General features: G+C 52.8%; 9 protein-coding genes and 2 non-coding genes across 11 annotated transcripts; 10 read left to right on the top strand and 1 right to left on the bottom strand.

Annotated features, from left to right (window-relative positions):
- Nucleotides 1-101: 101 nt before the first annotated feature.
- Nucleotides 102-1,165, top strand: ASPACDRAFT_1858145 (uncharacterized protein; the record flags this gene model as incomplete). Its single annotated transcript, XM_020197585.1, has 3 exons — nucleotides 102-202; nucleotides 313-375; nucleotides 461-1,165. 3 exons carry the CDS (start codon nucleotides 102-104, stop codon nucleotides 1,044-1,046), a joined length of 750 nt encoding a protein of 249 aa, XP_020054474.1. The 3' UTR covers nucleotides 1,047-1,165.
- Nucleotides 1,166-1,671: 506 nt separating this feature from the next.
- On the top strand, nucleotides 1,672-3,070 carry ASPACDRAFT_62382 (phosphotransferase family protein; the record flags this gene model as incomplete). Its single annotated transcript, XM_020203781.1, has 2 exons — nucleotides 1,672-2,314; nucleotides 2,349-3,070. 2 exons carry the CDS (start codon nucleotides 1,672-1,674, stop codon nucleotides 3,068-3,070), a joined length of 1,365 nt encoding a protein of 454 aa, XP_020054473.1.
- A 541-nt stretch (nucleotides 3,071-3,611) lies between these two features.
- On the top strand, nucleotides 3,612-4,994 carry ASPACDRAFT_80253 (uncharacterized protein). Its single transcript, XM_020205610.1, has 2 exons — nucleotides 3,612-3,817; nucleotides 3,873-4,994. Exons 1-2 carry the CDS (start codon nucleotides 3,662-3,664, stop codon nucleotides 4,809-4,811), a joined length of 1,095 nt encoding a protein of 364 aa, XP_020054472.1. The 5' UTR covers nucleotides 3,612-3,661; the 3' UTR covers nucleotides 4,812-4,994.
- Nucleotides 4,995-5,573: 579 nt separating this feature from the next.
- Nucleotides 5,574-6,258, top strand: ASPACDRAFT_53607 (putative ubiquitin conjugating enzyme; the record flags this gene model as incomplete). Its single annotated transcript, XM_020202770.1, has 3 exons — nucleotides 5,574-5,730; nucleotides 5,799-5,891; nucleotides 6,002-6,258. The coding sequence occupies 3 exons, from the start codon at nucleotides 5,574-5,576 to the stop codon at nucleotides 6,256-6,258; spliced, it is 507 nt and encodes a 168-aa protein (XP_020054471.1).
- Nucleotides 6,259-6,942: 684 nt separating this feature from the next.
- ASPACDRAFT_t222 lies at nucleotides 6,943-7,013 on the top strand. The gene has a single exon. It is a non-coding gene; the product is annotated as a tRNA-Gly (tRNA).
- Nucleotides 7,014-7,030: 17 nt separating this feature from the next.
- ASPACDRAFT_123149 (uncharacterized protein) lies at nucleotides 7,031-9,046 on the top strand. Its single transcript, XM_020196599.1, has 3 exons — nucleotides 7,031-7,641; nucleotides 7,727-8,184; nucleotides 8,312-9,046. Exons 1-3 carry the CDS (start codon nucleotides 7,296-7,298, stop codon nucleotides 8,795-8,797), a joined length of 1,290 nt encoding a protein of 429 aa, XP_020054470.1. The 5' UTR covers nucleotides 7,031-7,295; the 3' UTR covers nucleotides 8,798-9,046.
- Nucleotides 9,047-9,541: 495 nt separating this feature from the next.
- Nucleotides 9,542-11,409, top strand: ASPACDRAFT_53605 (uncharacterized protein; the record flags this gene model as incomplete). The annotated part of the gene is made up of 4 exons (XM_020202769.1): nucleotides 9,542-9,587; nucleotides 9,655-9,713; nucleotides 9,770-10,288; nucleotides 10,342-11,409. 4 exons carry the CDS (start codon nucleotides 9,542-9,544, stop codon nucleotides 11,407-11,409), a joined length of 1,692 nt encoding a protein of 563 aa, XP_020054469.1.
- A 3,003-nt stretch (nucleotides 11,410-14,412) lies between these two features.
- On the top strand, nucleotides 14,413-15,489 carry ASPACDRAFT_45425 (uncharacterized protein; the record flags this gene model as incomplete). The annotated part of the gene is made up of 2 exons (XM_020201606.1): nucleotides 14,413-14,601; nucleotides 14,656-15,489. 2 exons carry the CDS (start codon nucleotides 14,413-14,415, stop codon nucleotides 15,487-15,489), a joined length of 1,023 nt encoding a protein of 340 aa, XP_020054468.1.
- A 176-nt stretch (nucleotides 15,490-15,665) lies between these two features.
- On the top strand, nucleotides 15,666-15,737 carry ASPACDRAFT_t223. The gene has a single exon. It is a non-coding gene; the product is annotated as a tRNA-Arg (tRNA).
- Nucleotides 15,738-16,781: 1,044 nt separating this feature from the next.
- On the bottom strand, nucleotides 16,782-17,224 carry ASPACDRAFT_45424 (uncharacterized protein; the record flags this gene model as incomplete). The annotated part of the gene is made up of 2 exons (XM_020201605.1): nucleotides 16,782-17,120; nucleotides 17,213-17,224. 2 exons carry the CDS (start codon nucleotides 17,222-17,224, stop codon nucleotides 16,782-16,784), a joined length of 351 nt encoding a protein of 116 aa, XP_020054467.1.
- Nucleotides 17,225-17,358: 134 nt separating this feature from the next.
- On the top strand, nucleotides 17,359-20,676 carry ASPACDRAFT_45423 (uncharacterized protein; the record flags this gene model as incomplete). Its single annotated transcript, XM_020201604.1, has 2 exons — nucleotides 17,359-17,511; nucleotides 18,931-20,676. The coding sequence occupies 2 exons, from the start codon at nucleotides 17,359-17,361 to the stop codon at nucleotides 20,674-20,676; spliced, it is 1,899 nt and encodes a 632-aa protein (XP_020054466.1).
- Between the last annotated feature and the right edge of the window lie 615 nt (nucleotides 20,677-21,291).

The following is a 21,291-nucleotide window of genomic DNA, read 5'->3' as shown; positions in this document are numbered from 1 at the left end:
GCCAGCACTTGACGTCAGTCATCAATTTCATCGCACTCTCTCCACTTCAGACTCTTCCATACTCTAGTCTTACTTTCCTTCCCTGTTCACATACGGAAATCATGGCAGCGCTATCCACCTCATCCAAGTATGTCTTTGAAACCTTGAAATCCAATCTGGTGGTCACAGGGCTGTGTGTGACCGCTATTGTTGGCCTTGTCTGGTACCTTGGATGAGACGACCCTATTTTCTTTTCGGGACCACCACTCCATAAGCCTGGTCTCAGGAGTCTAGGGTCTATGGCGCTAACGGGGTATGTGTTGCGGTATATAGGACCGTCAACGACTTCCGCGAATGGAAAGCATTTGGAACGGGCGGGACTCCGCCGACCTGGGCGTGAGTATCATCGCCCTCCTACCCATCAACACTCCATCCCACCCTCTCTCTACCTAATCTACAAAGAACTAACAAATAAATGCAGAGGATACATGCGTATGTCAAAACTCCGGGCTCGACGCGCCCTCACCAAGAACAACAACCTCCGCGACCCCGCCCCGCTCCAAAAGACGGGGCCCTCCTACCTGCCCACGGGCACGCTCCCGCTCCGCTCGGGCCCGCGACCACGCATGATGCCGCGGACCCTCCCGCAGCGCCAGTACCCGGAGCCCATCGACCCGTCCGTGCAGGCGCGGCTGCGCGCCCTCGTCCGCGACCTGGCCACCGCCCACCCGGAGCTCTTCGACCTGATGCCCTCGCACACCGAGGGCCGCACCACCGACGGCCTGTACGCGCGCCGCAACCTGCCCACCTTGAACCCGCTGGCGGGCGACCGCATCCTCAGCTACGAGATCGCGCACATGCACCCGGCCGAGAACAGTCTGCATGTCTGGCTGAGTGACGTCGATGCCCGCGAGGTCATCGAGAAGGGCTGGGGCCAGCGGTTCCCCCTGCCGGCCGTGCCGCAGGGTTGGGTGATGGTGTATGCGCCCCGGGATGAAGGGGAGATGGATATCGTGGAGGGGGTGGTGAGGGCCGCGGCGCGGTGGGTTACCGGTGTTATGGTCTAAGATAACAGCCCCTGGTTTGGGCCTTGTGGTTTTGATGATGGTGATGAACATGATGGTTATGATTATGATGACTTGGTAGCGAGGTTGGGTTTCTTTTAGCGAGCGGCTGGGATGATGTGTACGATACTGTATATTAGCTTTTTCTTCTTTGTGACTATAATGTCTGTCATGAGCAATGCACGATTTTTGGCATTTCTTGAGCGTTGCACAGATGAGAGAGTCCATACTCAGGGACGCTAGCTGAACCGAGGGGTAGGTGGACGATTAGCGCGTGGCCTTCTTTAGTACGGGACTGAAACAACCATTTGGTCTAGGAGTACATTTGAGACTGTACATGTTTAGCATTTGGGGATGTCACATCTATCCGCTCTCCCTTCCCCTTCATCGGCGCTACAGCCCGCGCCTAGTCCAGCCTGACAACTCGAAATCCGCCAGGATGTGCTAGCATACCTCTCTTATTGATCCCTGTGCTTAGAAGTATCCCTGCATCACATTGAGCAGTCGGTATATGACACGTACAACAAGAAATTAACCTATATAATCCATCAATCCCTTCTTATCTCCAACTTCTCCTCCCGCCATAACCTCGAATCCACAAACACCTCTCCAAGAAAATGCAACTCGCATGCGCTTCGACGATATAGCCTGGGAAGCAAGCGAAACCATCTCCGACAGCTGGGTGGCCGGCCTATTCCAAACCGACACCCTCCGGGCCATCGGCGATTTCATGATCAAGCATCGACGAGGCGTCCCAATTGAACTGTGTCAACCCCGAGCAGGGACATTTAATATGTCGTTTCGGATGAAGTTCAAAGACGGTGGCTCGGCGCTAATCCGCTTCCCCAAGCCTAGAACCACTATGTTCCCGGAGGAAAAAGTGAAGAATGAAGTGGCCACAATGCGGTACATTCAAGAAAATACCTCGATCCCTGTGCCATTCATCCTGCATTGGGGAACGAGGGAGGAGAGCCCTCTTGGTCTTGGCCCATTTATCCTAATGGAGTATATCGACCACGCCATGGAGCTGGGCGAGGCGTTGAACACCCCAACGCTCGGAGTCGATGACCGCCCAATCCTCGATCCAGCGGTTGATCTTGATAAGCTGGAGATGCTGTACGGACAGCTGGCAGACATCTTTCCTCAGTTATCGCAGTTATCACTACCTCGGATCGGCTCTCTTATGCAAGTAGACGACTTCACATGGAAGCCCAAGCACCGACCTCTCTCAATCGGCATGAATGAGCTCGTTCGCTTAGGGACTCTTCTCGGTCAAAAAACTGCCAACCACCACCTTCGAGACAGCATCCGACTATTTCCAGGCCCTCGCTAACCTGCACTGCGAGCATCTATATCACCAGCGCAACGATGCAGTATACTCAGCAGATGACTGTCGGCGTAGGTTCGTCGCCCGACGGCTATTTTGCAGGGTCGCTGGTGAAAGGCGGTTGGCTATCTCGAGAAACGATCATGGGCCTTTCAAGCTCTGGTGTGACGATCTTCGGCCCTCGAACATCCTGTTCAACGAGCACCTGCAGATCGTCGGTGTAATTGACTGGGAGTTCACATATGCCGCGCCGGTTCAGTTTTCTCAGGCACCGCCTTGGTGGTTGCTGCTCGAACAGCCGGAGTACTGGTCTGATGGGATAGAGGCGTGGGAAAAGTCATATGGGTACCGTCTACAAACATTCCTTAAAGTTCTCGAAGAACACGAAGAGACAGAGACGCAACGGGGCAGGTTGAACCCGGACCAGAAACTTTCGGGTCCCATGCGACAGAGCTGGGAGAACGGTGATTTTTGGGTGGCGTATGCTGCGAGGAAGAGCTTTGCTTTTGATGTGGTTTTCTGGGAGAAGCTCGATCCCAGGTTCTTTGGTTCCAGCGCGGTTGCTGTCGAAGATCGCTGGAAGGAGAGACTGGGGTTGTTGACTGAGCAAGAGAGACTGTGTATGGAACGGGTTGTGAGTCGGAAGGTTGAGCAGATGAAGACAAGGGAGCTGATTTGGGAGCCGGAGGAGATGTCTTAATCTGCTTGAACTAAAGCTTGCCGGTTTGCTATTACGGTGGATGTTTTGATAATATATTGGTTGTTCGGCTAGGATTCGAGGCATATATAGGTGTCTGCTTCAATATGGGTCTGAATACCGGTACATCACAAAAATACAATCAATCATCGTATTGTGATATGAAGATCAAAGTTTCTATGGGAAAATCTATCCTCAGAAGACAATCCTATTGACCATCCATATTATCGGCTGCTAAGAATACATCTAAAACTCTCCATCGTATCGGCCCACTTCGGCCACACTAATATTAGACCAGCCAATCTGGGCAACCCGCTGATAGGCTGCTCAGCCGCGATACTGCCTGTGACTGGATGTCTGCCTGATCCTTCAGGTTGTGGTAGCCTCCAGGCACCCCCAGGCACCCCCTCGAAATGAACTAATCTCACCCACCTTTCCCTTTCCTTCCCCCGGCTTATAATTCTTTGTCTTTCCTCACTTCATCATCCATCCCATCATCCAACTGTTCGTCTTTCGCTATCAAAACTGTCAAAATAAATCATCATACCACCTCTCCTTCATCCAACGTTTGACTCCTACTGACCATCGCCCACCATGGCTATCTCTTCCCTCCTTCGTCGAGGAGTGGAGGCTGCTGTGGACTACCAGTCCAGGCAGCCCTCCCAGAGCCAGCCAACCATCCATTTGGCGGGGTGGTTGTCCGCTTTCTTCATCTTCACCGTCCTCGCTTTCATTGCCATTCTTCTTTCGGTAAGCATTTTTCCAAGGTGATTCATTTGCCGCGTCATCCTAATGCCTATTCTAGGTCGAGTACACTTACGGACAGCTGGTTCCTACCCTCGCTATCGTGGAAGATACGAACCCTGATATCTACGTCCGCATCGATACCGACTTCGACCCGAACAAGCCCGTCGATGCGACCGAGCCTGAAATCGAGACCCGCCCGCAGCCCATCACCAACAAGTTGTGCACGACTATCCGCCATCTTCGCGCCCGGGCCGGTCCCTGGTCCCGTTTCCGCGGGCTGAGCATGTACTTGGCATACTGCTTTGCTCAGTCGGCTGTATACTCCCTGGTGCCCTTTTCTGCTTCAGCATTCCTTCCTCATTACATTATGTACGTTCTCAGCGGCGTGCTTGTGGCCAACCTCCAGCTCGCGTGGGTTCACATTGTCATCTCGGAGCCCTCTCCGAAGCGCTTTTACCAGCGCATCGGGGGCTTCAAGACTTGGAAGCGGATCGCTCCCGTTGCGGCATTCGAGCATGCTGTCACCGGCGCCGGCCTGTACGCTCCCCTTTTCCTTATCGAGGCCTTCGGCGGCTTTGACGGACTCAAGGACTTGAACTCCTTCACCCCTACCGATCCTTCTTTCACCAAGGCTATCTGGACCATTTATGGTCTCCTCCTTGTGCCCACTGTGGTGTCATTTGTGGTTTCCATTCCTGCGCGAGCTATCTTCCTTCGCGTGGCTGCCTCCATGCTTCCTGAAGAGGATGAGGCTATTGTGCCTTTCGACCGCTCTTACGGCGGCAAGGTGCAGCCTGCCATCTTGGGTGGCAGTGGTAAGCTCAGCATCTCCGACGCTTGGAAGACCCTCGATCGCGCTGCATTGACCCGCTTCGTGAAGTCGATGTGCAAGGCGGTCGCTATTGAGGCCGGCGTGACTATGTTCTTCTCGCTGCTACTTACCGGCCAGATCCTCGCCGGGGCTGTGACTTATGGGTTCCCTGGAAACAACGTTTAAGCAGATTGACGTTTTGTTCTGCCCTCCGCCGTTACGATAACCCTCCTTCTGTCATGTGGAGTACGTGTCTCCGTTTTATATATGTCAATAGATTCTGTCTCAACATCGACTGAGCCCTCCACTCCCTTGTATCTATCACCATGTTCTAAATAGTGGAATGAATTTCACACGCATCGCTGGTCTAACTTGGTTAGAGCTTCGAATTGTAGCTCGGTAGTGGGGTTAAATCGCTGACGTCGACACCAATATACCCTTACAAGTGCGTAGTCACGCCTGTGCTGTGAGTACCTTGGGCTAGGAGAAGCTGCCTCATCCATCACTACGTAGACAGGCACCTCCCTTGCGCCACCAAGGGCGATCGAGCCAGTGAAGGGGAGGCTATCGGGGGATGAGACGTTATCGTACGGCGGCCCCGCCACCCCACTCTCCCTTTCGAGCACACCGCCTTGGATCCATCGATATTTCTCCTCTGACCAGTCAGTCCGTTTGTCGATCCTCTTCCCCCAGGGTATACAGAGTCACTTTGGTCTCATTCTTTCTTCTCGTTGGGGAGATTCTCGCCTCGCCTCTTTTCACTGTACGAGCGTACTCTTCTTAGAGCCACTTAAGGCCCGCGTGTTTCTCTCGCCGCTAACACACACCACCTCTCATCCCTCTCACGATCCCGTTCCACTTCGTTCCACCCCCTCGCAACAATCCCCTCCTTCGCTTCCCTTTCCCCGCCGCCGCCGCCGCCCCCTCTTTCCCCTCCACGTCAACGCCATGGCTACCACCGCCGCCGGTCGCATGCTGTCACGGCAGCTGCAGCAGATGCATGCGGACAAGGACATCCCAGGCATCAGCTGTGGATTGGTCGACAACAACGTCTTCGAGTGGGAGGTGATGCTCATGATCTCCGATGATGTCAAGCTCTACGGCGGTGAGTCTTTCTTCTCTAGCCATTTGACCCTGAGTCAGTGGCATGGCTAACACCGAGGAAAATTGCAGGTGGTTTCTTCCGCGCCCGACTCTCGTTCCCCCCGGATTACCCTCACATGCCGCCGAAGATGAAGTTCGAGACTCCTCTCTTCCACCCGAACAGTATGTTCCCGCCGCCCTGTCTCCAGAGCGACATCGTGGGCTCGAACCCCGGCTAGCAGCTCTCACTTCTGCTTCGACGTGATACTAACACAAGGATGAAAATGGCACAGTCTACCCCAACGGCGATGTCTGCATCTCCATCCTCCACCCCCCGGAGGAGGACAAATACGGCTACGAATCCGCCGCCGAGCGCTGGTCCCCCGTGCAGACCCCCGAGACGATCCTGCTCTCCGTCATCTCCATGCTGTCCAGCCCCAACGACGAGAGCCCCGCCAACGTCGAGGCGGCGCGGTTATGGCGCGAGAACCCCCAGGAATTCAAGAAGCGGGTGCGCAAGTGCGTTCGCGATAGCTTGGGCGAGGAGTAATCCTCTTTCAGTTTAGGTTTGCAGTTTGCCCGGTGGGTGGTGGTAGAGAGGATTCTTTTCGCATTCGTGGCATTGCGCGGGTAGCGTTGTGGCGCAAGTTAAATGGGTACATATTTTTTTGTCGCGTTTTCGTGTTTTCGTGACATTGTGATTAATGCTTTACACGGCTTTCTGCTTGTTGCGGTTTGTACTTTGGTGGTTGATGGGGAATCCGTTTCCCTGTTTTGTGATTTATGGTTTTGATTCATGGGATGCCTTTTCTCGTGTTTGATAGCGGAATAGATTCTTGGGGTGGGTTTATTCTCGCTGTATGATATGGAGTAGGTGGAGTAGGTGTGTAGTTGGGTGGAGGTTGGGTTTATGGTGTTGCCATGGGTGTGGGTGTGTTTCTCTTGAGGGATTCTGGTTGTTTCAATGACCGGACAGGGGTATCAGATATATTCATTGTGATGTGGCTCGGCTATATGACAATCAGGTCGCAGGGTGTTAAGTACCCTACCAACTCAAGAGACCGTAGAGCTCTTCATCCATAATCAATAAATTCATTATAATACAGCCAAGGAACCAAATTAAGCCTTGAATAATGGAAGATTGCAGTTGGGAAACTCAGTCACACAGCTCCGTATCTTAGTAGCATTATTATAGTATTATAGTGCTTACTTAGCTTGCCTCTAACATCAACCAGCATCATTGGTCTAGTGGTAGAATTCATCGTTGCCATCGATGAGGCCCGTGTTCGATTCACGGATGATGCACATCTTCTTTTTTGCCTCTCTGGATCGCTCCATCCTCAATCAGAGGTTGATAGTGATAGTGTTATCGATATCGAGTCCGATCCCCGCACCGAATCCCAATGTTTTGTTTCTACCGTTCTTATCAACTGTCACCCGCTGGCAGCATTGCCGGGATCCGATCCGACATAGCGGGGGAGCCATTCATATATCAGAGCTGTCATTCCTCCCCAGCCGAATCGTCTCCGTGATGATCAAATGTACAGTTCAAACACAGTCCCAAGTCAACCAATCAACCAACCAACCATGACGACAACCTCGTCCTCCCTCCCCTTCGCTCCCCCCATCGACGTGTCCCCAAACATCACCCTCCAACCCCCGCTCTCCCGCTGCGGTGAAGGACCAGGCCTCCTCCTCATCCGTCCCGCCAACTTGGTGGGCTGCCAGACAAACAACACCACCCTCGACCCAGCCCCGTTACAGAAATGGGCGGAGGAGAGCTACACCGTGGTGGAAATCACCCTTGACACGGTGAGCAGCGGCGACGCGGTGGGTGTCTCGGATGCTATTTCCGCTGCTGTACGGGCGTTATCCGAATACCCGCAGTGCAGGGGTAGTGGCAGTGGTCGTGGTGATAAGTTTGGGATTCTGGGTGAGTTCTCCCTCAACATCACCCTGTCTTCTAGCACAGCAATACCAGTCGGGTCGAGGTGAGGCAAGAACTAAAGATTAAAAAGTCTACGGCTCCCCACCCGACTACGCCCCCTCCTTCCCCGCGCTCCTACAACAGTCCATCACAGCCCTTACTCCCGAGCAAACCCCCGCGGCAGCAATCTACTTCAGCGCATGGGAGGAGAATCTGGCCACAAACATCCCAGCTCTATTCCACCTCCCGGCCGGGCAAACCCTCGCGAAGAGCATCATCACCACCGACACGACCACCACGAAGATCTACCACTACCCCTCGACCCCCTCACCAGGCTTCATCATCCCAGGCCACGCAGACTTCAACCCCAGCGCCGCCGGCGTCGCGCACACGCGCTCCCTGACCTTCCTGAAACCCCAACTAGGCGGGCCGTACTTCGACCTCGAGCAGATCTGGGAGGAGCACACGCACCACGAGTTCGGGGACCGGTCGGTCGAGAAGACCATGGCCACCATGGTGCAGGAGCCGTATGTGAATCATATTCCGACGGTATGCACCCCTCCCTCCTTTTCTAACAGGGTGTTGATGGGCAAGAACTGACTGCCTGGTTTGCGGGAACACAACCACTACCACCACCACCACCAACTAACTCCTTGATGATGATGAATATGTACAGATAACAGGCGGAACCGGCCGCTCCGCCCTGACGCGCTTCTACGCGCAGCACTTCATCTTCACCAACCCGGCGGACACCGTCCTGGAACTGATCAGCCGCACCGTCGGCGTGGACCGCGTCGTCGACGAGTTCATCCTGTGCATGACGCACGACCGCGTCGTCGACTGGCTAGTCCCGGGTGTCCCGCCCACCGGAAAGCTCCTCCGGGTCCCGTTCACCGCCGTCGTGAATATCCGGGGCGATCGGTTGTTTCATGAGCATATCGCATGGGACCAGGCGACTGTGTTGAGGCAGTTGGGGCTGTTGCCGGAGTACTTGCCTTTCCCTTATGCGGTAGCTGGGGATGGGGGGGCGGGTTCTGGGAGGAGGTGGGAGTATCGGGTTCCGGCGGCGGGGGTGGAGACTGCGTTGAAGTTGCGGGGGGACGGTGGGGTGGTGTCGAATGCGATGATGGGGTTTGAGGTTAGGGAGGTGCGGGATTCTTAGTCTGAGGGGGGGCTGAGTATGGAGGGTGGAGGAATGGGTGGTAGCTTGTGCAGGTGGAGGTGAAGGTCGAGGTGTGGTTGTTTTGTGTAGGATACGGTATGGTGAGAATGATTGCTTGTGTTTGTTAGACTATCGTTGGTGCGTATAGATAGGAGGTCCAGCTTATCTACCAGTGTATATAGGGTCCTGCGAGTGGGAGGCCTACGGTATATGAAACAACAGCATGTGACTGACTGCGCTATACTCCCCTCATAGCCAATCCTATAGAAAAAATAACGCACCCTATTCAACCAAATGTAGACCCTAACAACGAACAAAAGGAATCCCACATCCCACCAGCTACAGCATCAGGATCCCTTCTCCTTCCTCGTCCCCCGGTAACCCGTGAACCGGGAAACTACGAAGTAAGGTAGGGAAAAGACGGACATCAGTTGCGCAGTTGCGGCCCGTCACCATCGATCACATTCCAGTTCCTCGGGGCGCCGCCATCCCTTGCTTGGGTTTCACTTCTGGTACCCGGGGGCCTGTATACTTCGCTTCCGAATCCGGAAAACAATTCAAACCCGTTCCCGGATACATCGATTTCCCAGTATTAATTGCATATTGATTGAATATTTCGGCCGTTGCCTGCCGAGTTCGATTCATATAAGAGATTTCTATATAATTTATATGTAGAAACGCCCTCCACCGCGAGAGAATCACGATTCGCAATCAACTTTACGGAACATACAAGCAACCCAAGAAATGAAACAACTTGCCCCTCCAGCTCTCACAGACAAGGAAAATGCACGTTACTACCCCCCTCATTCTTCAATCTATCCTTCTCCTAGGGATAGCAGGAGCAGCACCAACAACAGAACCGAACCTCCCCATCGTAGATCTGGGGTACGAGCTCCATCAGGCTTTCTCCTTGGATGTATGTCATACCTCAATTCCCAGACTCAGAAAGACCCGACCATAACCCCAAACCAGGAACAAACGCAAACTTACAACTTCAGCAACATTCGCTACGCTGCGCCACCGACCGGATCACTTCGCTTCCGACCATCGATTTCCCCGGCTCAAGGAAATCGGTCGGTGGTGCAGACCGGAGCACAGGGACGGGTGTGTCCGCAAGCTGCCTTGAAGTGGGAGGAGGAGGTTATGCCCGGGTTTGTGGCCGAGGTGCTGTCTTCTGCATCGGCAGAAGGGTTAGGAGCGTCGACGAGTCCCGCGAGGGATTATTCTCCTTTCGCCGGGTCGATAGGGGGCGACGGGAGAGTGACTGAAGACTGCCTGTTTTTGGACGTTGTTGTTCCTAAGGGAATCTTTGAGCAGAAAACTCTTCAGCAAAAGCATCAGAAAGAAGGCAACGGTTTGGCCCCTGTCCTGGTTTGGATTGATGGCGGTGGTTATATATCTGGCGACAAGTCAGAGCACAACCCCTTGGGGTTGATGCAACGCAGTATGCTCGACGAGGATGGGATCGTCTATGTTGCGATCAATTATCGGGTAAGTCCCGTTTCTTGATTCGAGAGGCTGGATGACAATGCTGACTTCTACAGCTAGGTGCTTTTGGCTGGTTATCAGATGGCAATGGAACCACTGCTAATGCTGGTCTCTACGACCAACGTCTCGCACTGGAGTGGGTGAAGCGATATATCAACCTGTTTGGCGGAGATCCGGACCGCATCACCGTCATGGGTCAGTCGGCTGGCGCAGGGTCTATCGTTCATCAACTGGCCGCTTATGGAGGCAACAGAGAAGCAAAAGACCTTCCCTTTCACCAGGCCATCATCCAGAGTCCCATGTGGTATCCCTTGACGGTGAACCAGCAAACGTCCGCGCGAGACGCATTCCTCGAATTGCTGAATGTCTCATCCATCCAAGAGGCACGGTCTCTTCCATCAGATCGGTTGATTGCGGCCAATGCTTATCAGATCGCGAATACGCCCGTCTACGGAACCTTCACTTATGGACCGGTCGTAGATGGATCACTCATCATAGACTTGCCGAGTAAAATCTTGCTCGACCCCGGCTTCGAATGGCAGGGTCTTCGCATCATGACAGGCCATACCTCCAACGAAGGCCTTACCTTCACTCCGCCGGCAGGAGTGAACAGCTCGGCCTATACGACCATCTTAAGCGACTTTCTCCCGAATCTGGTCCCCGAAGTGGCGGAGGACATCGCCCGGACGCTCTATCCACCAACCTTCAACACCCCAGCAGCCAGTCTGGGCTATAGCGATGCGATTGGAAGATTGGCTCTGACAATCAGCGACGCTTTTATCAGGTGCAAGAACCTGTACCTGAGCACTGCCTTGGATACCGTATACGGGTACAGTTTCGCAGTGGCTCCAGGACTGCACTCAGAAGATCTATACTTCACCTTTTATGACCCTACAAACCCTGACCCGAGCGTCGTCGATGTCGACGTTGCGTTAGTCATGCAGGATTATATCGTTCTCTTTGTGCAAGAGGGCCAGCCCTCTTCTTCCATTGCCGATGCGACAGTTTGGAATTCTTATTGGTCACAAGGCCAAGTCTTGAACATCCAAGCGAGCAATATATCAAGCGCCCCAGATCCAGTGGACATGGATCGATGCCAGGTGTGGTGGAATATCACCGGCTGATCGCACGCAAGGGGGATATTGGAATCGAACTATCCGAGGGCGGCACCGCTCGTATCGAACACCGCCAACACTTGGCGTCCGGTGCGCCTTGGGAAAGGGGCCATGTTTGAAAGAAAACCTGGCAATCCTTAGACTTTGGGGGCGGTTTTGAAGAAGAACGATGGATTATGGTGAAACAGGGATCCCTTTGTTTGAGGCTCACAGGTTGGAACTATAGTTCAATACTGTATAGATGACCTGCGAACATGGTTCCCTAGGAAGACGCCATTGTGAACCCTTGCATGGACTGAAATGGACATTCAGCCGCATGACTAGTTTTCTAGTACTATACCTAGGTCGCATGAGGTAGTGTCCATGGCAGCCGAATGATTTCGGGCACGGAGTCCATCACTAATGAGAAGGAATGCAATTGGCGAGGGAGCCCCTATATGACCCACGTGGGATCGTGCGCCATGCTTGAATGGATGATCGGGGAGAGAATGGAGCTAGCGGGCATCATTGCCACCAGCCGCCGGTGCTAAAAAATCTCTGTCAGTGTCATTATGGTTCCAACATGGCCGAAAGGCTCACCACCCGCGAAGTGGAGCTTCTGGTGGCTATATTTTCCCAAGTCACAGGGCGAGTTTCTGCCGACGGGCCGGATCCGGGATCTCAGTCAGGGGTAAGTCTTGCGGTAGTGGGATGCGCGCATCAGAACTGCGTTCAAGTTTGCTTGCGGTTGCAGCCATAAGCACGTGAGATATTTCATCAATGATGCAAGCGCATGTTCCGAAGTCGCTGATTGATCAGATCGTCTAAGGTAATTCGGCCTCTGGATAAACAAAGTACAGTATAAGCTCCAAATTTGCGTCTGTTTCTGCCTGGGATTGCCGTTTGAGTGGAAGTTTGGATGGAAACAGTCGGCGGAATGACTCAGCACTAAAAATAACCAATGAAGTGAGCTAGACTGTTTCAAGGGTTGACCGTCAATCAGCTTGAGGGTTAAAGAAAGATTCTCAAGAAAGATTGGAGTCTGGTCGAGAAAAACTCTCAAATTCGGGTCCAATGGTCCATACCTTAAGCACATTAGCTCAGGCACATTTTTTTCCTCCCCCAGCTGACAGTGGGGATGGCGCTCGATGAGCTGGCCGGCACGGAAGGAAGTTGTGAACATCAGGTCCAATCGTCCAAGCCACCGGCCACTTCGGGATCGCCTATGGCTCTATGAGGGTATGAAAGATGATTTTCCCATAACCTTAAAATCACGATAATACGATGATTGCCTATGCCCTGCGTCATGCAGGAATCGTCAAATGAGACAGCTCGAATTGCCAAAGAGGCAGCCGAAGAAAATATCCCGGAGCCATGATGTGCCAATCGCAGGGTCCGATTGCACCTTCGAAGCGCACGCTGATGGGCTGGGTGATTGCTCACTGCATTTTCCCCGAAGAGTAGAATTCCGGAGGCTTCGTCCACGGTTACCGAACGGAGGCGGCCGACCGAAGTGACAGACGGAGGCTTATTGGTAAGGTGTCTGAGGGGTGGGGATGGACGGTCTGCCCATATCGCAAGACAAGTAGCAAGGTTAGGGAACGCCGATTTGTCCAAATTTAGGCAGCCGTTTGTCTGAGACTTCTGAAGAGTGAGTCTTGGGTGTTCTGAGTCGGAGGATAGAGAGGTCCGAGGGGAGAAAATGAATCCACAGCTAAAATGATCCCCCGGCGATAACCTCATCGCTAAGCTTCCAATGACCCATGAATGGAGGGAGAGAATAGTGAGAGCCTGAATGGCCCGTGGGGGCGACCAGGTGCAGCTGGAATGATCATTGGCAGAGCGGGCAGCGCTGGCAGAGCTTAGCAGAAGAAGGAATAAAATAGCACAGCTCGCCGGTGTCCGCGGACAATGGAAAAGTGGGGAGAGACAGGTACTAAAACACGGCTAAGCCCAAAGAGAAAAAGGGTCTATACTTAATAATAGCATATTAAATTATAAATTAGTTATTGTGAGGGCCTGAGAGGAGAGAGGGGGCGAATGGCTGTGCAGGCTGGTTGTCTCTGTCTGTCTCTGACTTTGCCGGACTTGTTCAAGTGCGTGCTGTAGTCATACCGTCAGTCAAAAGAGTACTGTACAGTAGATACTCCATTCTCGGGTGCCAAATACCCTCCGAGAACCGCCCATGGGGTTTGTTTCAAATCCAAGGGATTGCCATCGAGCTGGATTGCGGTGACACAAGCAGCAGGCACCGGTTGTACAAGTAATCTGCGCAGGTGGAAGAAATGAAAGTGACCCTGGCCCCCAAGATAAAGGAAGAGAAGGTAAAGTAGTGAAACCAACGAGTTGAGGCAGTGTTTATTTGTTGGGGCGGGGTGAATGGATGGAGGAAGAGATGGATGGATGGTGATGGAATGGCGGAGTTGGAAGCCGCAAGTCTACTTGCAGAGTACAGTAACTTAGTACACTACGGAGAGCCTTCAACTTCTTCCGCACCCAGAACAGTAAGTAAAAGAAACAATAATTTGATTATGACAGTCAATACCACCACAACTGACCTCAGCAACTTAACTTCCATTAACTTAACTCTACTTTTGAGTCCTCGGACATCTGACTCCACTTGCTCACCTGGCCTTGCATTTGACCCAGAATAATTCCCGTTTCGCCCCCTCTCGTCTACACGCTGCTTCTGTCTTGCTTTCCCCGCTGGGCCAAATCTTAGCGTTTGCTTGGTCGCTTCTGCTCGCTTTTATATGCCTCTTTCCGGCTCACAGCACCCTGCATGATTTTCCCAGCCTTGGCTCTGTCATTTCTTCCGGTCTTGCATCCTATAAACATTCTCTCGTTCCCTCTACTTTCCTTCTTGGACTCGGTCAAACATTCGTTCCCTTGTATCACTACCACACTCACCACCACAACTCACCACAATCACCACCGCCATACCACCCCACCACCTACCACTAGATGACTTACCAACTAACTCCATCCAACATCACCTTCTCTTTCTAAATCATCGACCTATCTACAACAACCATGTTGCTTCGCTACCTGTCCATGACAGGTGCTCTCTGCCTTAGCAGCTGTGCTGCCGCTGCCGCTGTCCCTTACTCCTACATCAGTTCTCCCCGCTCGGCCAGCGCCCATCAGATCAACTTGCCTGCCGTTCCATGTGCTTTCTCCGACTCCAGCTGCAACGAAGCTCTCGACCCCCTTGCACACCTTGTATGTTGACCCATCCCGAGAAAACAACTCAAACCTCAAACTGACAGTGCCCAGACTATTGATTTCTCCACGCAACATGGCGTCTTGCTGGCCAACAAACAACCCATCTTCCCCGCATCCGTGCCGATGCAGTTCTCCGTGGACCGCAAATGGGACGGCAGCAAGCAATCCGTCTCCGTCGCCTACGCTCTGGATGTCCGACCGCTCCCATCTCACCCTGGTGCTCCCGTGGGCGATATTTACCACCTGAAGCTCCGCCTCTTCGACCTGCACGGCCGCCCCGTCACCGACCACGCTGTGGCAATCGGCCTCGTCCGTGACACCGCCAAAAATCTCCAGATCACGGTCATCGACCCCAACTCCAGCCGCGAGCACGGCCACGGCAACAAGATCTGGCGCATGAAGGAATGGAAGTCCAAGGTCGAGTCCTACGTCAACAACGCCAAAGAAGCGGTAACTGACTGCCTGAAGACGACCCCCTTCTCCCACGGCCAGCACGAGCACGAGCACGACCAGATCCACGACTCCCCGGTCCCTGCCGCGGCTGAGTCCTCGCACGCGAAGTCTGCCTCGACCAAGTACCCTCCCGTCTTCCGCACGAGCCACAACGGACAATTCTTCTGGAGCGGCCGGGAGCGGGGCGTCATGCGACAGATCCGCGCTATCATCTTCCCTGCTCTGCTGGGCGTCGTGGCCGGAGGCGTCGCCTGTGTCATCGGATTCCTTCTTGGTCGGATGATCATCTCCGTCTATTTCTGGGCACAGGACAGCCATCGGCCCCAGATTCCCGTCATCACTGTTGAAGACGAGGAGCTCCCCTCGGAGAAGGAGGCGCTGATGGAGAGGTACAGCGATTCCGACCCTGAAGCCAATCTTCCCCGTGATTAATCCACATTCCCTTCCTTCCTCACATTTCACTCCCTTCTATTTCTTACTGTCTGTCCTGTTTATGAAGATATCCAATGTAGCATGTTTATTGTTAACTAGCATACGCACATGAATGAAAGCGAACATTTTCCACAACGCTGAATATAACCCTCATAAACAACTCATGATATCAACAAGGCCGGCTGGCCCAATGGTAAGGCGCTTGACTACGAATCAAGAGATTGCAGGTTCGAGCCCTGCGTCGGTCAATATTTTTGTCCTTTTGCAGTTTGCCACTGTGCCCCAGAGTATCCTGTCCGATGGGGTGGTTGAGCACGGAGAATTTTCGTGTGAACCACTTTTCCGGCATCGTCGGATCCACCCGCTGAACCCTACGCTCTCAGCCAATAACATAGATCCGGCATTACACTATGTAATCTGGTCCAAGACACTCTCCCACTCGCCCCCGACGATCCTTATCTCGATGACCGCTCTGGTTCAGAAATCTTGGATGATGTATCTCGGAGAAGTTTAGATCCAAGACAAATGATATCGCATGTCTTGCATTTTCCGGTTTTTCTCCTATATGGATGCGGAGGGCAAGAGTGCGGTGGGGACTTTTGGGCAGGGGAAAAACAGGGCGGTAGAAGTGGTTGATTTCCGTACGGAGCAAGTATGAGTATGAGTATTTGCGGAAAAGGGCCGAGGGGGATTGAGATGTAGTTCTGCGTTCGTTGCTGGATACTGTAGAGGTGGAATTGGTGGGTTTGAGGTCAATGTTACCCTGGATTTGGAAGGTGGTTGTTTGTTCTAAGTTCCAGTTGGATGAGGATTCTGATAGTTTGGTATGATGTTACGCGGGCAAGTTGAGCTACAGAGGGAAAATGGTTGATCTAACGCTGGTAGAGACAAGTCCGGAATGTAGTACCGGGGAGTGTGGCCGCTTTCTATGATTAGTCAATCACAGATTATATTGATAATTCATCGAATTATGACCGACTGAAGTAGACTAACGACTGTAATGCCAGACTACTACAGGCACATTAGCCGAATTCCTCATGCACATACTTAGTAACCAACCAACCAGTATCAAGCCAAAGGAACGGTAGGCACACACCAAGCATCCCAACGCCAAGCTATCAACCATAGCTTATCTTCTTGAGCTGTCCCACCGCCCTACATACAATTTACTTGGCGTATATGCACCTCTTCGTCATCGACAACGTCGCATTCAAAACCAAAAGTCTAGATACATGCTCTCGTGGATTCTTCCTCTATCAACTTTCGATCCTCAAACAGACAGGCAAGCCCATCTAAACACACTCCGACTTGATGCTGACCAGGGTCACATCGGCCTCGAAGCACTGCTTCTCGGTGTCGACGCTGACGGTCTCAAACAGGGTGGACTCGTCGCAGCCCGAGGCCGTGTAGGTGTGCAGCACGGCCGAGGTGCCGTCGGCGCAGCTGCCGGACTCGACGTACGCGGTGAACGACTTGATGGGGAAGTTCTCGACGTTCAGGCACGAGCCCGCGTAGGCGTTGCCCGCGTCGATGCTGGGGGTGGTGCAGTTCTCGTAGAAGTAGCCCGCGTAGCCCACGGTGGGGTTGGCGGTGACGGCCACGGCGAGGGTGGTGGCGACGAGGGCGAGGGTCTGGGGACCGAGGGTCAGTAGGGCTGAGATTGAGGGAAGAGAGAAGGCTTGGGATGTAGGGGTGGGGACGATCGGGAAGGGTGGTTGCGGACCTTGGTCATCATCTTGAAGTTGCTGAGGGGTTTGGATGGGGGATGGATGGTTTGAGCTGGAGTTGTTGATCTGTGATCTCTGGATGTCTTTCGAGGTATTCTCGAGGGTCAACGACCGCCTTTATATAGCTTTTCCTCTCGCCAGGATGCCGCTGCACGCGTCTCGTTTCCGTGGACAAGGCATTGGGTGTTCCCTCTCGTTCTCAGCTGAGGTCGATGGAGTATCGTTCGTTATCTTCATGGCACTATTGAAGGAGACTTACGTATGCTCCGGGGCTCCGAATATCTCCATTCTGCAGGTGAGAAGTTGAGAATCGGTTCGCTTCGGCGCGATCTACAGCCTGACTAGCCGGATGAAGATAAGTGGTGGGATGTAGTCCCTCATCTATCTAGTCAGCTCAGCTTACGGTGGGTTGTCAAGGTCGAAGTATAGCTCGTTCACGTTCGTGATGTTTCCGCGATACTTCGCATTTGTGGCATGAGAAGAGGCTCGAAGCAACCTCGAAAGGGTAAGTATTCACCGTCTCTAGTCTGCAAGAAAGTGTCTTGCAAGGTAGATTAGATGCTTGTCGCGTTGTGCATTGAGGCTCGTTGCTTGCCAGGTAGAAATGTTGATGATTCTCCTGCAGGCTGCAACTGGTAGAACGGACCCACTTAGTCTTCTGTTCAATGCTTGCATTGGCAACCAGTCGATGGGGCCACCGCTCCTCCTTTCATCGTGACGAAGGATCGCATTCACAAGTTAATCAAAACAATCATTATCTAATTCTTAGGAATCAGCAGGCAGATTGCACGATGAGCAGATTTCAGTGACACCAGTTTCCCAAAACAGCATCCTACTGCAGGTGGCTCGCGGAGTAGTGCGCCCGCCAAGCAGACGCGGAGGATCTTGGCGCGGGCAGGCCAGGCCACAGGGTGACAGGGTACTCGGCTCAGAGAACCATGATCGACCTGAGATCCTCTGGCTCTAGGTATACCTTAATCCTAGGTAAGACCTATTTATGGATTGAAGAAAAGAAGAGCAAGGATCTGAAAAGTGTATTTTGAGATGGGGTTGGGGATTCGGGCATTGACGGATGTGACAGTGACAGTGACAGAGTTGATACTAAAGGCAAAACTGGCAGAGAGGCTAGACCCTTCCCGTCCCTGTCGGCAAAAGTCACGAGAATGAGACTTTATTCAGCTTTAACTTCCTCACCCACAGTCCACTTCTTCCTCGTATTCCGGCCTGCACAATCCCCACTCTTAGCTTGTCCCCCCGTTGCTCGGCTAAACTTACCTGCCCAGTCGCCCCTCCTTTGCTTCCCTTGTGTTGCTACGTTCCGCTTACAGATGCATTGGTATATCTGTCTTAGTAGGTACTTCTCTATCTTAGCTGTACTGAGCATGGTTGCTGTTCTGCAGTGAGATACGGAACGCTGGCTCTCTTCTCGGAGTTTTTCTTTCCTCATTCTCGGACTTCAAACCATAGACCACCTTGATCATTAACATTTCCTACCTGGAAGACAAAACATTCGATGGCTTGTCGTCCTCGTACAACCCGTTTCTTTGTCTTGGTTCCATTGCGCGCATCCATGTCTTGATGTCACGGATCACAAGATGACGGCTCGATGACTAACATGTCTTTCTGGCTGGCTAGTTATATCCAGACAACCGTTGTCTCTACTCCCTGCCACCTGTTGCATCACATCCACTGAACTCGGTTGACACAATGTGAGATATCGATCAAAATGGCCCAGTATCTCAACAGGCAGACCATCGCCATTTCCGCAGATACCCCATACTATGACCTCGGATCCTTCCATCGAGCAGTCACCACTGCTAGCAGGGATGCTCAGGTCTGGTTCGACCGTGGCCTGACCTGGTGCTATGCTTTCAACCACGAGCAGGCCGCCGAATGCTTCAACCAAGCGATCGCGCACGATCCAACATGTGCCATGGCATACTGGGGACTAGCGTTTGCGCTCGGGCCAAACTATAATATGTCATGGGAGGCTTTCCCTCCCCAGGCATTGGAGATGGTAGTGGGCCGCACACACTCTGCGCTCACCCAGGCCTTAGAGAATAGTGAAGCTGCAACGCTCGTCGAGCAAGGTCTCATTCGAGCCCTTCAAGCTCGCTTTCCTCAGAAGCATGCGCCGAAGGACCCACAGGAGCTCCAGTCATGGAGCAGAGCATATGCGGAGGCAATGCGGGTCGTCTATGAGAGGTTTCCAGGTGATCTTGATGTCACAGCACTATATGCTGACAGCCTCATTAACTTAACCCCGTGGCGGCTCTGGGATTTGCACACCGGACATCCGACCGCAGGATCATGTACACTGGAGGCTAAAGATGTTCTCCACCGCGCGTTGGATGAAGACGGCGGCTATGCACATCCAGGTTTATTGCATGTGTACATCCATCTCATGGAAATGTCCAGCCAGCCAGAGGCGGTGTTGCAAATCGCTGATCATCTCCGTGGGTTGGTTCCCGACTCGGGTCATCTTCATCATATGCCGACTCACATAGATATCCTCTGCGGGGACTATCAGCGAGCTATCCTCTCCAACTCTGATGCAGTGCGGGCTGATGAGAAACACCTTGCCCTGTCTCAGCCCCAGGGTATCTATACGATGTACAGATCCCACAATTACCATTTCCTGATCTACGCCGCTATGCTCGCGGGGCAGTTTAAGGTCGCACTAGACACTGCCATCAAGCTGGAAAAATCACTTTCCGAGGAAATACTACGCACGCCGCATCCCCCGATGGCCATGTTTTTGGAGTCATTTGTGCCGATGCGCGTGCATGTCTTGATTCGTTTTGGGCGCTGGGAAGACATCATCGCGATCAAACTTCCACAAGACCAGGAGTTATACTGCGTGACTACCGCCGTGATACACTACGGGAAAGCTGTCGCCTTGGCTGCACTGGGAGAAATCGACGAGGCAAGCAAGGAGCAGGAACTGTTCCAGAAAGCCTTCCAACGAGTTCCACCAACGCGCACCCTGCACAACAACACTTGTCTTGACATTCTAGCTATCGCACAGGCCATGCTCGACGGGGAGCTTGAGTACCGCCGTGGCAATACCTCCAAGGCATTCCAGCATCTAAGCCATGCCACAAGTCTATATGACAAGCTTCCATATGACGAGCCATGGGGGTGGATGCAGCCCATCCGCCATGTTCATGGCGCTTTGTTGTTGGAGCAAGGACTTGTGGAAGAGGCGACGGGCGTCTATGCTGCGGACCTGGGGGTGGATGATTCTTTACCGCGAGCCAAACAGCATCCGAATAACGTGTGGTCGTTGCATGGGTACCATGAGTGTCTTGTCAGACTGGGTCGTGATTCTGAGGCGCGCATTCTTGGGTTGCAGCTTAGGATGGCAATGGCTCGGGCAGATGTTCCGATCAAATCATCTTGTTTCTGTCGGCTCAGTACCGGAAGAACTAAAAGCGAGCCCATTGGAGGAACTAATTGACTTATGGCGTTCTGGACTGTGAAGCTGCGTGGTATTGCGTTGTTACCAGTCTCTTGACGGAGATGAACCATTATAGCATGCAACTAAAACCTTCTCCGCTGGTGATCGGGATTATATCACAGATTGAGGTGATGATTCGATATCGGTGCAGCTATATGTATCTTCGTGGTCCTTATTTGGTTTGGGCTATGTTTTGCAGGTAGTCGTACGAGTCAGGTCAAGACCTCAGAAAACATACAAAAACAGGCATGTAATAGCATCTAAGTCGTCGTCCAGAGAAAATCGAACCCAATGGTAACTTATCAGAACAGTGTCCAGAAACACCGATGTGAACAATTGTCACCTGACCCGTAGTATCCCAGCTCCTTCTTTATGTACTAGGTAGTCACTTCAACCGAGACAGCGGCATTAAGACACTTCATTCTGTCTCTGATCCAGACCATCGCAATTACAACCAAAAAGAGCCATATCGCCCTGTCATTGCAAAGGCTCGAAGACCTTATTAACAACATCACTGTGGCTCGGACAACAATCCAGAATTCTGGAAAGGATGATCTCCTTGTACTCTTTAGCTTTTATCAGCATCTCGTTGTTTCCTTCGTCGGGGGCGCATTG

The sequence above is a fragment of the Aspergillus aculeatus genome (genome assembly GCF_001890905.1).
Source record: "Aspergillus aculeatus ATCC 16872 unplaced genomic scaffold ASPACscaffold_12, whole genome shotgun sequence".
Taxonomy (NCBI): Eukaryota; Fungi; Ascomycota; class Eurotiomycetes; order Eurotiales; family Aspergillaceae; genus Aspergillus; species Aspergillus aculeatus.
This window is presented reverse-complemented; position numbering and strand designations above follow the sequence as displayed.

Coding starts and splice junctions, on each gene's coding strand:
- ASPACDRAFT_123149 (XM_020196599.1), top strand. CDS start 7,296: ATGACGACAACCTCGTCCTCCCTCCCCTTCGCTCCCCCCATCGACGTG. Junction 7,642..7,726: donor TGATAAGTTTGGGATTCTGG/GTGAGTTCTCCC, acceptor AAGATTAAAAAG/TCTACGGCTCCCCACCCGAC. Junction 8,185..8,311: donor ATGTGAATCATATTCCGACG/GTATGCACCCCT, acceptor GAATATGTACAG/ATAACAGGCGGAACCGGCCG.
- ASPACDRAFT_80253 (XM_020205610.1), top strand. CDS start 3,662: ATGGCTATCTCTTCCCTCCTTCGTCGAGGAGTGGAGGCTGCTGTGGAC. Junction 3,818..3,872: donor TCATTGCCATTCTTCTTTCG/GTAAGCATTTTT, acceptor TGCCTATTCTAG/GTCGAGTACACTTACGGACA.